Source organism: Anolis carolinensis, chromosome 3 (genome assembly GCF_035594765.1).
Source record: "Anolis carolinensis isolate JA03-04 chromosome 3, rAnoCar3.1.pri, whole genome shotgun sequence".
Classification (NCBI taxonomy): domain Eukaryota; kingdom Metazoa; phylum Chordata; class Lepidosauria; order Squamata; family Dactyloidae; genus Anolis; species Anolis carolinensis.
In genome coordinates this window covers 225,542,697-225,558,465 of record NC_085843.1, presented here as the reverse complement: position 1 = coordinate 225,558,465, position 15,769 = coordinate 225,542,697, and the positions used below count along the sequence as shown (strand labels likewise).

Sequence of the window (15,769 nt, the reverse complement as noted above, 5' to 3'; positions counted from 1 at the left end):
AATGAAGTTGCACAGAGTTTATGAATGAAACTCAAAGAGAGTACACTGGTAGATTAAGTAGTGAAGAAAATCCACTATAAATGGCTCTTTAAACATACAGGGAGAATACCAGTCTCGGGGTTGGGAATCATACAAACATTTCCAGTGGAGTCTTTCCCCAAGGCGATCCACTCATTCACATGGCAATATGTTAATGTCTCTGAGCTGTGCAATCAGCCGGCCTTCCATGGCAGGGTAAATGAAAGTAGAGCAAAGGGTGGCACCGAGGGGAACTGCTTTCTTGGAATTGTATAAAAATTAAAATAAAACAAAAACATGTCTCTTGCGTTGAATTCCTCTTTTAGGAGGCCAGTACAATTTCTTGATAACATATTTAGTCCCATTAGGAAAGTCTTCATTCTACCCTCCATTATGGTGCAGTTTCCCCCATTTCTCCAGATTCCCCATCACGGTTCCTTAATCCATGCTGTTCAGGAGGCTCCAATCCCTCCAACAAGGCTCTAAAGAGAGAAGAAGTGGAACAGAAAACCTGGCTTGCATATCTTTTTGTATATAGTGTTTATTGGTGCTGTTCCTATTTTCTGGACTGGATAATTATATTTGTTGCATATCAGAATTGTATATTCATATCATACCTGTAGAAGAATAAAGCTCTTTTTTGGAGGGATAAATGAGAGCCGATATTAGTTTTCATTAACAAAAACAATTGAATAAATGCCAGCAGAATAACTTTTTAGAATGTGCTAGGAATGCCTCTCAAATTGAGACATCTTTTGTAAATGCCACCAGCCAGAAGGAGGGTTAGCGTTAAATAAAACGCATGTTTTAAACTTTATATTCAGATTAAAGAAAAAATAAATGTTACTTTTTAAAAAGAGAACTGTATATTATGTCACCGCAGTAAGAGGGGTGAGCTTCCGCTATTAGCCACAGCTTCTGCCAGCCTAGCAGTTAGAAAACATTCAAATGTGAGTAGAACAATAGGTACCGCTCCAGTGGGAAAGTAACAGCGCTCCATGCAGTCATGCCGGCCACATGACCTTGGAGGTGTCTACGGATAACGCCAGCTCTTCGGCTTAGAAATGGAGATGAGCACCAGTCCCCAGAGTCAGACACAACTAGACTTAATGTCAGGGGAAAACCTTTACCGTTGCCTATATATTTTCAGATGCAATTGTAAATATCAAGCACTAGATGGCATCTAGGCTGCATTGATGAAAGAACGCAACTAAGATTTCTGCCCTTTTCTATATCTATTTAATCAGGATAAAGTGCAATGTGTTGTCAAAAGTTTTCATAGCCGGAATCACTGGGTTATAAAATGCCATTGTGTTTATCTCATGTCTCTTGAATGTGCTTATGTAGAAGTTATCTGATGATTAATACTGATTAGGAGTATCCAGAGTATTATTCCATACCTTTGAGGTTTATCACTAGCAGAACCTGAAAAGAAAGGACATGCCTATCTCCAGAAGTGTAAAAGGGGATCATATATATTATATATACCATCTTTAACCCAAAGGCTATGCAACATCTTCTGAGACGTAATACAAATAAGTGGGGCAAAAAATCATGGTACCTGACAGTAAGTCCAAACATGGAGCTTTCAGTCCCAGTAAATGCTCTACATTCATTTGTAGCGGATTTTAAAAATCTGCAAGATGGACGGGGAACATCCACTGGAAGATTACTTTTAATTTTTTAATTGACTCTCCAAGATGTGCTGGATCTTAACAAAGCACTGATATGGATATCTGTGCACAGAAGCAGATTTCTTGTTATTATCTCTCCTCACCCCCCTGCTGCATTTACTTTTTCCCTCTTGAACCCCATTTTCCTTTGAGGTCACTTACGTGCTATGCCCACTGTGTAAATTCAAGTTCTGTTTAATTTCATAAATATCGGAACAAAGGAATGCTTATAGAGAGTTCTCATGGGGATTGCTTTGTTATTGTGCTTCCATTTAGCTACCTATGTGTCCATGGATCCATTTGTTTATAGCACTCATCAGCTGTTTCAAAATTTTAAAATGTGAACATGCACTGGAGTAGTCCATGACAAAGTCACGTGTTTTTCTTGAGTCCAGGGGTATACAGTGATGCAAATATGTACATTTTTTGGCCGAAATGGGATTTTAAGCACACCTTTTTAACACATTTTTTTTGGTCATTAATGAGATTAAGCGCGCATTTCCATCAAACATTATCTAGCCACCCCACCCCACTTTTATCCTGGTTTCTTCCACATGTTAGGGCCTGCGTAGTTGGGTTCAGGTGGGTCTTTTTCAGGTGGGCTCTTAGCAGTTGACCAGCAGCTGATCAGCATAATAGCTTGAACCAGCTAAAAATCTTAAAATTGTGTACATAATTATTCTTTTCCCTGAAATTCACTAAAAGATGTCAAAAACAATGAGCAAATAATGATACTACTGGGAAAGTCAAAAGTATATGCAACATAGTTGGGACCCGGGGTCTGTTGATTAGCAGGTTCCAGTATTTGGTACCAACTTCCTCATTGGCCTTGGCATGGATACTATGTTTAATTAGCAGGCTTATGTATTCACATGCATAATATATCAGAAAAGCTAGGTAAATCATTCTAGTAAATTTTAATAGCCTTCAGTGTCAGGTTCATGGCTGCTGCTCTGTCCACTAAGACCTTGGAAATACTACTTTTTGGACTTTGGTTCTCAGGATCTCATCCTCCCCATGCAAGCATGCCCAACATCAGTCACAATTTTTTGCATTGTGCAGAAAATGCACAAGAATATATTCAAATTCTGAGAAAATTGTTTAAATGTTATGCAGACTACTTGAAATTAAATGCTTGGGCTCATTTAGATAATTCCTCAAATTAACACACTGGGGAGAAAGCCATGCTAGAACTTCCCTGCCCACCATCCAGCTTCCAATACAATCAAAGCCCTTGTTATATTATTATGGAAGAAGCAATGTACCATATACACTAATGTATAAGTTGACCTCATGTATAAGTCAAGGGCATATCCAAAATTATGGATTGGTTGAGGAATATTCTATGGAGAAGGGAACTTCTAATGTTGCCTCATGTGGCCAGCCATCCCTGGCTAACACTGTCATTTTCCTGCCCAGATATTCAAAAAGGCAAGAAACAGTGCTGTGGTGAATATAGCAGAGTGTTGGTGCATTTTTATGTCCTCCCAGGATGGACAAAGCTTTCACCTTTCACCACTCAGAGAAGAAGATGTTTCCTTTTTGATAAGAGTTGAGGTACAGTATTTACCCTGACCCATGGATAAATCAACCCTGTTTTGGGGGGTTGATTATTTAACTAAAATTTCTAGACTTATACATGAGTTTATATAGAATAAACCTTCTCCACCTACTGTGTAACATAGTATATAATCCAGATACTGAGGACAAGTTGTGCTTCTGTGGTTGATTGATTAACCAGTGTTAATCCAATGTTGTTGGTAGTATAGAAAATATGGGTGGAACAATCACAATTACTCGACCCAGGTTCCCTCCCTTAACTCCATCATAGTGATAATGAGTCATCTAGAAAACAGATTGAGTGTTCCTCACCCAGAAATTTCAGAATTTTGATTCCAAGCAGCTCCTAAGGAAGGCCTTAAGAATACCTACGGACCAAAACACACTTTTTTTTACTAATAAAACTACAATTTTTTGAACATCTTGAGATGTAACTCCATTTTCTTCTATGAGTTTCATGGATGGTTTGCTATGACCTAAGAACACCAATAGCTTAACTCTCGTATTGATCATGTTTGCTAGCACAGAGGGAAATACAACATGCCTACTTTTGGAGCCAAGAGGCAAATCTAGGGACTCAAATGCAGCCAGTGCAATTTTTTGGAAAATGCTGTATAATGCTTAAGAGTGTTTAGCACCCTTCCAAAATATTTCTTTATTCTAAAACATGGTGCAATTACAATTCAGACCAGGGTGATCAAAAGAGACAATTTCTGCCTTGGGGATTAATATTACATATCTGGCTATGACTAATAAAGGAGCTACTTCCCACAGTGCTACTGATGACCAATTTGTACAGCTAAAAGGAACAAAGCTAATACAGGTCATGTTCAACAGAAAGCAAGCAGCTCCCAGGAATGAGTCAGAGTTTGTGAGCGTTATTTCAAATAAATGAAGGGAATGGACAGAGCTATTTCTCTTATGTATACATACAAACAAGGGAGTGCAAGAAGGCGTTGGCATGCACATCATTTTCTTAATATTAGTTTTGTTGTTTCAACAACAGTAACAGTTTCTACAGCGAACTGGTAAAGTTCTGTTTTGGGGGTACGGTCCTACTGAAAAGAAGTGGTAAGGAAAAGCTGATCACAAGACTTTGAGAATTGTAGGAAGTAAGGATGTTTAGCAGACTGCTTAGTAGAAGTACAGGCAGTCCCAGAATCTGGTCAGGAGCTTCCAACACACTCTGGGTGCATCTAGAATTGATTGATACCGCTTTAATAGTCATGGCTAAATGCTTTGTAGTTTTACAAGGTTTTTGGTCTCTGCAAAAAAGTACGGGTGCCTCACCACACTGCAGTGGAGCCCCCGGTGGTGCAGTGGATTAAACCCTTGTGCCGGCAAGACCGATGACTTGAAGGTTGGGTTGCCGGTTCGAAACCAACCCGGGGAGAGCACAGATGAGCTCCCTCTATCAGCTCCAGCTCCATGCGGGGACATGAGAGAAGCCTCCCACAAGGATGGTAAATCATTAAAAAAAATCAGGCCGTCCCCTGGGCAATATCCTAGCAGACGGCCAATTCTCTCACACCAGAAGTGACTTGCAGTTTCTCAAGTCACTCTTGACACACACACAAAAACCACACTGTAACTCCCAGGATTCAATAGCATTGAGCTGTGGCAGTTAAAGTAGTCTCAAACTGCACGAAATTTACAGTGTAGATGCAGCCTCTGTGTGATACCACTGTTGTGTATGGACCTGGTGGAGCTTTTAAACCACCAGGGTTACTAAATATTGGGTTGGTTTAATTATATTATTTAAATAGGGAATGAGGGTACCTGATTTGGCACTGAGAGGGCAGGATTTGAAGTTCAGGGATGTAGAGTTCCCTAGCAGAGAATACTCCAAACTGCAACTCCCAGGGAAGCCTGGGTCTATGGCTGATAAAATGGTATGGAACTAACAGAACAACATAGTGCAATCCCCAATTATTTGGGAACACTGGTTACAAGGCTCCTAATTCCCCAAGAAGCAATGTTCTGTATAATGTGGCATATGGTATATAAATTCCATCCACAACCTTAACTTATAGGATATTTGATTATTTAATTGATTATTTAGTTGTAGGTTTTAAATTGCAACTTTTTACTGTTGTGAGCTGCCTTGCATCTCAATCTTTAAATAAAAGAAGGATGATACTACTACTACTACTACTACTACTAATAATAATAATAATAATAATAATAATAATAATACTGCATGTATAAGCCATGACTTTAGCTTCCTGGCCATGACCGTCATATATCTCCTTCACAACTGACTTTATCACTCACCTTCAGTAATTTCTTCTGAGCCTTCGGTGGTGCAATGGGTTAAACCCTTGTGTCAGTAGGATTACTGACTGACAGGTCGGCGGTTTGAATCCTGGGAGAGTGGGTGAGCTCCCTCTGTCAGCTCCAGCTCCCCATGTGGGGACATGAGAGAAGCCTCCTACAGGATGGTAAAATATCAAACATCTGGGCATCCCCTGGGCAATATCCTTGCAGATGGCCAATTCTCTCACACCAGAAGTGACTTGCAGTTTCTCAAGTTGCTCCTGACACGAAAAAAGTAATTTCCTCCATTTTATAATTGATATTACCACTTTACTATAAAGACCCTAGCAAATGAAAACAAATCTATAAAATAATAGCTATCATGTTAAAATTCCAAAGGTTGTGATAAGAAAAAGGATGACTGGGCTTCATTTCCAGCTTTTCTTGTGTGCTCAACCCAATTATTTTTTCTGGACAACTTTTTCTTTGTGCAGAGGCGGTTCAACCACCAGGCCAACTAGGCAGTTACCTGTGGCGCCATCTTGTTGGGGGTGCCATCGAGGCAACTCCTGTCTCCTGCGGCCTGCCTCCACAAGGCATTGAACTGTTTTTTCTGTTGATTTGTAAAACATGATGTTTTAGTGCTTAATTTGTAAAATCTTAATGTAATTTGATGTCTAATAGGCTTTTCCTTAATCTCTCCTTATTATCAAATATTTTCGCTTATCCAACGCTTTTATTTTTCAGTGATTGGTTGAGAGGGGGGGGGGGGGGGCAAAATTCTGTTCACCTACACTTGAAAAGTACCTAGGGCCGGCTCTGTGATATATTTAGCTGATACACAGGAAAAAATGGATTTTTATTGGCAGCGTGTACAAACCTCTTTGCTTATAGAGGAACAGATGAGCTGGGCGCATTGTAGTTGTTTGGGGACTAGTTGTGTCTAAAATAGCATCAAGTCATAATGATGCTCTGCTGTGGTATTCATAGACTCTGCTGTATACAAGCTGTTCTCTTCTGCCATTCTGCTGGCTTCATTAATACATGCTACTTCAGTATGATCTCTGAGCAAAATACTACATTTCACTAAAATCCCCAGACAAGTGGTATGGCATGACACTGGATTTTTATAGCCAAAAGGTTTTGAAGCTCCACGACTTCAGATAAATCTGACTTCTGCAACATATAATTCAACAAGATAAGGTAAATCTGTCACTTTAGAGGAAACTTGCGGGTATTTATCTCACAGCTATGACTAACCCACTGCACAGTGACTCACCCACTGATGCATTATCAGAAACCTCTAAGACCTTCTAGCGTTTCGGTTAACAAACCCATAAATACAAAAAAAAAATCAATTTTCTCAAACTAATTGAATCCCCGAATCTGCTGCCCAACCGTCTAGTAACCTTTTGGCCTCCCTAGAGTTGTGTGAAACAGTGGGTTCAATGGAGATGTAAGCCTCAAGGAAATCTACTCCCCCATCAACTTTTGACGCTTGAGAGTGGATGTTATAAATAGTGCTGTGATTTCTAAAGAAAATAATGCAGATGCCGGAATCTCACAGCTGAAATTGGGCAAGAATATAATGTTTCATATATTATCAAATATATAATGTTTCATATATTTGAATTTCAGCAATTCCTGATAAATCTTAACGGTTTGCGGTTGGCATTAACTACTAAATGGTTACTTTTCATAAAGCTTTAGTGGCACTTTGAATTTTGCCATGTCTGAAAGCTGTTCTGAGTTCCCTTTGCGGTGAGAAGAGTGAGGTAGAAACATAGTAAATAAATAAATAAATAAATTTAGTACAACGTCTACATTAATTAGCTACATGGGATTCACCGCTTTGAGTCCCATTTGTGGGAGAAAAGTAAATAAATAATAATTAAAATAAACAAAATTAGGATAATTAATTATAGTTGTATTTTGTACTTGAGGTTATTTGCAACATTACTTCCCTTCAGCTTGAAAGACAATAGAAAACCTGACTAGAACTAGAATAAATATTTACTTAATGTTTTTGAAATTAAATCAAATTGGGTGTAGCTGTCCTATAAGCATGAATAACATAGGTTTGCTGCATCTCTAGGTCCATCTGTTATGTGATTTCTGCTTTCCTAAATCACAGGTTTGGGAACCTGGTGTGCCTAGCTAATTCAGAAAGTCAAATCAGACATGAGTGGGTTCAAAGGCAAAAATAGAGGTTTTTATTCTTCCTAGCCAGAAAGGATGTCAGTGGAGTCTGTGCTCCCAAAGACTGACATACTGCAATTCATAATAAAGAGCATTTTAATTTCATTTTTACAGCCATTCAAGAAACCTATGCCAACTCCTGATTGATTATAAACAGTCCATCAAGGACAGGGCCGGCCGGAGATAATTTTCAATGTTAAGTGGGGGTGCTGAAAAGCGCCCCCGCCACCGGCCCCGCCTCCCGCGCCCTGGCCCCGCCCAGCGTGCCCTGGCCCCGCCTCCCACGCTGCGTGGGAGGCGGGGCCAGGGCGAATAGTGTGGGAGGCGGGGCCAGAGTTGGCCCCGCCCCCCGCCCAGCGTGCCCTGGCCCCAGCGTGGGAGGCGGGGCCAGGGCACGCTGGGGGGGGGCCTGGAGGGACCTGGAGGGACCTCCACTGCAGTCTGGCCAGCTAGAAAAGGCCAGACGGGCCAGGCGAATAGCGTGGGAAGCGGGGCCAACTCTGGCCCCGCCTCCCACGCTATTCGCCCTGGCCCCGCCTCCCACACAGCGTGGGAGGCGGGGCCAGGGCACGCTGGGCGGGAGGGCGGGGCACCGCCCTGACGGTGCCCTGCCTCGCGCCCAGTGCACCCTGGCCTTGTGGCAGCTGGCCGGGCAAGCCTTGTGGCCTGGCTGGCCTTACCCACCTGGCAGCCGGCCGGGCAAGGCCAGCCAGGCCAGGGCGCACTGGGCGGGAGGCGGGGCACCGTCAGGGCGGTGCCCCGCCTCCCGCCCAGCCTGACAGCGCCTCCCCGGACCTGCGCCCAAGGCGGCGGCCTCACGTGGCCTCCATAGTGGGGCCAGCCCTGATCAAGGATCTGTGCTCCAGTTGGAGCAGCTTCGCTGACTGGCTTTTACTGGTGGCAGGAAATTCAATAAACTGTCATTGGAGCATTTGAAGTGTCAGTCTCTTTAATTGTCTGCCTCAAAGAGAGGCATTTCAAAAAGGAACATGGTGTGGCAATACACAAAAGAGTGTGTGATGGGTTTAATGGGTTAGTTCTGGTGTCCACAGTAGAACGAGTCCAGTGTACACAGTGGATACTTGTTGGTGATAACTATTTCAGTGGGTGAAGCTGGCTTGAGGCAAGGTGCCAGATCCTTTCCCACAGATAACCTGATTTCATCAATGGGGGAAGGAAACATAGGGACAATTGCCCTCTTTTGTCGTTGCAAGTTGCCATTCTGTTGTGCATCATGGCCACTGCATAATGACCATACTGCTCATTCTGCTTGTAGTATGACTCCAGTTACGGCAACATTCCCTTGCTGGGAATATTACCACTGAATATTGCCTAATCCTAAAGAGCACATTATGTCCCAAGAGGATGTCAGTCCAATTTTTCAAAATCGGACATGGACTTCTTGTGATCTGGGGAAGGTAGATATTTTTGGCAATCCTGCCCCATCCACGGGTCCCTAGACAGAAAGTTTTCAATGTATGTTGTAAGTCACATTGGACTTTGCACTAGGAAAAAGCTAGGCTAAGATAAAAAATATATTAAAAGTGTCCTTTAGACTCACTGTATTCATCCACCCTGGCTTTAAAGCTCCTTTAGGTACAAAGATAAAACTTGTTCCTCCTCCAGTACTGCTCACCCTGAAATTTGTTCCTTCTATGCAATGGCAGTTGCTTGAGACTGTGCCTGAAAACCTAGGAATCCCAGCAATGTACTGCATATCAACTGTAGCCTGATTACACGTTCATTGCAATTCATCCCATAAAAATAGTTAGGTTTTATCTACTTACAGTTCTGAATGACTCAGTATTCAAGGAAAGCTTAGAGATGTTTTCCTTAAGAGTGTTTTGTCTACCTTGCTCAAGTGGAGTAAGACTGGAAAGGCTGTTGGCTTTTATCTCTTGGTATCTCTCTCAGTTAATATCCCCTGCTTTTCAATTGCTAGAGAAAATTAGTGAAGTAAGATAACAAGAGATTAAACACCCAGAAGCCAACACTGTTTCTCTCTCCATCTCTGTCAGGACTTTGCTCGACTTTCTGGAGAACATGCTCAGCAGTCAAAAGTTGGTTACATTCCTGTGATAAATGGAAATGTAGCCAGGCTCTTGAGAGAATTGAATTCTGGATCATATCATTAAAGAATGCCAATATTCATATCTTGTTGATGATTATACCTTCAAGTCCTTTTTAACTTATGGTGGCAAATCTATCAAAGCATTTTCTGAGAGTGTGAGACTCACCCAGTGACATCCAGTAGGTTTTCATGGCCAAATGGGAATTCCAACAATGGCCTCCAGAGTCATAGAATAAGGGAGGCCACAAATAAAATTGGTGGCGTGGTGTAAACAAAGACAGGGTTACACCAAATCTTTCAGTTTGAATTACTAATTTATTACATGTAAGGAATATTTATTTATTTACTTATCTTCCCAATTTGCCTACTTGCTTACTAGCTGTCACCTAACAAATGTTTTCTGGGAAAATCTCACACACATACAAAATACTCCCAAATCATTAAACAAAAAATTAAATTAATAGTGATTATTACTTCAGAAATGCAAAAATGTGATCTTTAGAACTAAGTTTTCAGTACTCCTAGAAAGTAGAAACAGCTTTAAGGAAGCATTAAACCTGAAGCAGACAGGAGTGAGGGGGGAAAGGGCATGACTCCAGGCAGGGCCTGCAGTGCAAATCAAGTGAAAAGAGAGGGCTTTTTAAAAGGAAGCCCAGGGTAGGATAGCTCCAGGTCATCGATCTTCCCTCTCTGGGAAGTGGGAAGCCTCCTTAAAATGCCTTGGAAAGCTGAATGTAGGGAGAAAGCGTGCGAGCCTGCAGCGCCTATAGCGCCTGTAGCCTTTGTCTCCTCTAGAGTAGAAACAGCTTTAAGGTATCCTCTACATACCAAAGGGGAAAGGATCACAGAAAGAGTTGTATCTTAACTCTGATGCTTTTAAATCCAGATCTTAATGAAGGATATAAAGACAAACGATGCCATTGCCTAAAATGACAGGAAGGGGAGCCCGGGGAGTCCCTCATTGCCGCCAATGGGCTGGATCTAGCCATATTTTCCGGCTGCAGTACAAAAACGGCTATCCGGCTACCCGCCCATTTTTGGGAGGCACATGAAAATGGATATGGGGGTCTACCAGTATCTGCCCAGAAGAAACGGAAAGAGGTTGAGCCGAAATGCACAAGCCTAATAGAAATCACCCTCTGCCACTGTGTCCTGAGCAATTAAGAAGGCATTGTGTTGTCGAAGGCTTTCATGGCCGGGATTACAGGGTTGTTGTATGTCTTTCGGGCTGTGTGGCCATGTTCCAGAAGTATTCTCTCCTGACGTTTCGCCCACATCTATGGCAGGCATCCTCAGAGGTTGTGAGGTATGGAATACCTCACAACCTCTGAGGATGCCTGCCATAGATGTGGGCGAAACATCAGGAGAGAATACTTCTGGAACATGGCCACACAGCCCGAAAGACATACAACAACCCTAAGAAGGCATTCATTGTAGAAAATATGCAGTGTGATCTTTTACATGTTTACTCAAGTAAAATACAATGCATTTGATCATATTTATTCCTTTACAATTAAGCTTAAAACTCCACTCCCCAACAATCTTACCAGCAAACAACACAATAGGTAACTTAAATTTAACCTTGCTTCTAATAACAAGGAAACTTTGTATTATTCTAACTATGGAAATAAAGTTGATAAAAACTACTGCAGTCTTATCCCCTCTGCAAGGACTTCAGACATTTCCAGACAACCCAGACAACCTTATTTTCTCCATGTATGTACTTACATTTACATTTCTCTTGTATACTTGTTATTCCACTCACACTGCTATTGCTCCAAATGTGTCTACAGGGAAGTTGCTGAAAACACTTTGCCTTGAAACATGATAAACATCTATCAAATGACTGTATTATTACGGCACATAAAATTGTTTGGGGATTGTGCATACAGATCCAGAGAAAGAATTTCACCTGACACTCATCAAAAACAGCAGTGACATTTACTATACAAACAATCTTTCTTTTCAAGCTTTTTTTTACAATTGGGATAAAATTACAGCTGTATAGATTTTAGAAATAACACCGTGCCATTTCAATAAGCAGCAAAGTCTTGTTTGGGACCTCAGTTGCATACAAATTTCCAGTCATCATTTACTACTGTGTCGTTTGCGGAGCAAATTGATGCAATCATATTAGGTGTCAGAGCATAATGGTTTGAGTGCTAGACTTGAACCCTGGGATACCAGTGTTTGAGTCTCCACACAGCCATGAAAATCCACTTAATCACCCTGGACAAGTCGTATGCACTCAGCTTAAGAGGAAAGCAATGGCAAACTTTCTCTGAATAAATATTGCCCAAAAGACCAAATAATGGAATCATAAGCTGGAGTCAACTTGAAGGCACATGACAAAAGGGATTATAGTTAGAAAAGCAATATCTAAACCAATGTTTTTTCTATTATGAATTTGCACAAATAATGGGATGCGCCTTATGCCCCTTCATTTTTCTTCTCCTGTTTGTGACACATGATAGTTTTGTGGTCAGTGGGGACCTCGAGGCTGTCTAAAACATTCCCCAGAAGCCTTATTTGCATTTTTCAGTACTACTGTTCATCCCACTTTGAAAAAAAGTGTGGTGTGTATAGCATTGGTGTGTCCCCAATGACAGATGAGTTGAACATGAATAAACAGAGTGTGCCAATCATAATACCATAATTAGGTCTGAAGGCATATTACACAGAAGCAGTGCTGAAGCTAGTTAGATCTCAGTATAATCAGTCACCATGTTGAATAGAGCAGATCCTCTGTAAAATTGTTCTCCAGGTTTTTTTTCTAGACTATCTTGGGTACCCAGCATTGCCTGGGTTATTTGAAAAAGTTAATTTTTAATTGTACAAAAGGTTGTGGGTGAACTACAACTCACATCATGCCAGGTTAACCTCAAGAAACTCCATCAGTACTTAAAGTTTGTTATGTTGGGCAAGTTTGCTCTGGCTGCATCATGGGTGAGGTTCAATGTGCTGTCTGGCTGTAGGGTAAACTACAACTCCCATTATGGTGAGTCAGTCCCCTCCAACCCCTTCAGTAGGTTGAGTTAGTCATGCAGGTTTTGTGTGCCAAGTTTGGACCAAGTTCATCATTGGTGGAGGTCACAGTTTCTCTAGTTGTGAGTGAACTTACTACTCAAAATCCACCAATATTCAAATTTAGGCATATTGGGTATGCATGCCAAGTTTGGTCCAGATCCATCATTGTTTGGGTTCATAGTGCACTCTGAATGTAGGTGAACTACAACTCCTATATATCCCTCCAAAGATCTCCAGTATTTTTTCTTGGTCATGAGGGTTCTGTGTGCCAAGTTAGTTCCAGGTCCATCATTGGTGGAGTTCAGGGTGCTCTTAGATTGTAGGTGAACTATACATCCCAGTACCTACAACTCCTATAAATCATGGTGAATTCTCCCCAAACCTCTCTAGTATGCTCAGTTGCTGATCAATTCCTCTGCTTGCTGTGTGCCATAAAAAAGAACAGGAAAGGGTTATGGGAGAGGCAGTGGGTGGGGTCGTGCAAATTCCACACAAATGGAGACAAAAAGGAACACTGGGAGGTGTCTGTGATGGAGGAAAAACAGAACATCTAGGATGAAATTATTCCCATATGAAAGCCTTCACTTGGGTGGTGGGCAGTATGGTGTTTGTGGAGGACGTTGGCAGGGCTCTTGGACATGTTCACGGCACTCGCTGTGACCTGCAATGTTATTGGAGGGAGGCCCATTGGTGTCTCCTAAGTAGTGGGAGCTATAGCTGTTTGTGGAAGTGGGAGCCTGTCTGTGTAAGCGGACACACCCCAGCCACAAACACATACATATTTTCACTTCTATTATGTGTATAGATATAGTGCTAGTAGAGTCAAAATCACAAGATGGTTCCTGCAACAACAACAGCAACAAATTTTCCTGTTCATTTCCTGCTGAGGTGACTGAAAAGTTACCAATAGTTGCTAGGAAAGCATTCAGATTCAACAGCTTTCTAGCAAGACCCATCTTACTTGGTTTCTATGCAGAGCAACCGAGTTGCACTTAATCTAACCCACATGAAGCAATGACCTGTCCATGGAACTGTAGATCATTGTACGCCCAGATCACCACCCTACTGCCAGAAACAAAACAGATCTAGGTGGTGCCCTGTGAGATAAAGATAGTCATGAAGCTTTGAAGTCCTGAGTCACCCCAAACAAGTTAACTTCAACTAGTATATTGAAGCCCAGCACCGTTATTTATTTATTTATTTACCATATTTACATCTGGAAACCTACCTCGTTCAGGATGAATAAATCAAGGGCAGGGCCGATCCAAGACATTTTTCTACCTAACCTGAACAAACGAATGATATCCACATCTAACCAAATCAAGATGCAAATTATACTGAGTCAGGTAATTTATTTAGCGCATGAAGCAGAACATTGCTTAAGTCTTCCATCCCTAGAAATAAAAATAGAACAACCATCAATTAAGTGATTAGCAATTGCTTGCCCTTTCATGATAACCCAAATCTGCTGTGCATGACGCCATTCTGCCTAATGGTAGAGCTGGCCATGCTCTGGAGCAGTGAAATGAGAAGTTCCGCAGCAGAATCCTTTATCCATCCAAAGTAACATTTTCAGATGCACATGTCATTTCAACACAACCTTTTGAGCATTCCAGTCAATTTCCTAATAACAAGGACTCCTTCCCTCTTTCTTCACATTCAGGACTTCAAATTTGCATGATAGGGTACATGGTCATGAGGACAGAATCACAATGGATGACAACTGTATTGCTCTACTTCCCTGTTTTTAGATCTTGCTTGCCTGCCACTGCCCAAAGAATTGAATAGAGCAAAGCTGGGAAAGATTGGACACCCATATATCATCTCATACAGGATCAAGCTATGGATGCCCATTATTGTCTTATTCATGATCACTGGGTTTCAAAGAGTGGTGCAATGGGTTAAACCCTTGTGCCGTCTGAACTGCTGACCTAAAAGTTCAAATCCACAAGACGGGGTGAGTTCTCGCCTGCCAGCTCTAGCTTCCAATGCGAGGACATGAGAGATGTCTGCAGGATGGTAACACATCCGGGCGTCCCCTGGGCAACATCTTTGAAGATGGCCAATTCTCTCACACCAGAAGTGACTTGCCTCAATTTGCTTCTGACACGAAAAAAAACCAGGGTTCAGCAGCTGTACCAGCACCCTGGGAGGATTGCCACCGAAGCCACTCCATGAACTGGGAGGTTCTATGAACTGATAGACTGGTCTATGGAGACATCCACGCCCAATCTATTGACCTTGGCAGCAGGAGTAATAAAGCTACTTAATTGTAAAATTGTTTTGTTTCTTTCATAGTATGTGTTTCCCCTTTCTCTTTAATACACTTGTTATGGCGCAAGTGGCGCCATCTATATCTGGAACTGTAAGTTGCAAGATTTGAATTGTTGTATCATGCCCGATTTTGCCTTTTTACCCTGTAAATGTAGTTGGATTGATTGGTTATTTATAGCTGTCAATCAATGTTGTTTGCACCAGTTATATTGCTCCCTCAGCTCAATTGTTTGTCTCCACCTTTTCCTGGAGTAGGACAGTGTTTCCTTTTTCATTCCACCATCAAGCTTTCTATCAGATGGACGTGAGAGAGAGACTTGGCTCTAAAAGCCCTTGATTAAGTTACCTCTCAGCACCAATTTTGAGGTTCTTACCCTTGAGATTTATGCTTCATGTTCAGACCAATCTGGACGACGTTGAGAAGTCTCAAGCGCCTTCAAATCGGTTCTTTGGCACCAGAGGAAGGCTCTGTGTCTTCAAACATAGACCATTTGGACTGGGGTTGAGGATTGCTTCGTCATTCTCAGCCATTGAGAAAGAGGGACCTGGAAAAGCTTCTCAGCTGCAAAGCTCCTTGGGCCCAAGACAACCAGAGACTGTAATGTATATTTTCCTTTACCCCTTTGAAACTTACAGCTTATTGCCTTAAGGGGAATAACCTTTTGTAAACAATAAAACCAGTTTTGTGTTA

The 15,769-nt window shown here is 41.8% G+C and overlaps 1 protein-coding gene across 1 annotated transcript in view; it reads left to right on the top strand.

Moving 5' to 3' along the window:
* Window positions 1-15,769, top strand: part of LOC134297953 (uncharacterized) — a 27,471-nt gene extending 11,702 nt beyond the window's left edge. Inside the window, exon 3 of the mRNA XM_062976987.1 lies at window positions 14,556-15,769. Coding sequence (XP_062833057.1) covers window positions 14,556-14,734 — 179 coding nt within the window. The 3' untranslated portion in view covers window positions 14,735-15,769. The remainder of the gene's footprint in view (window positions 1-14,555) is intronic.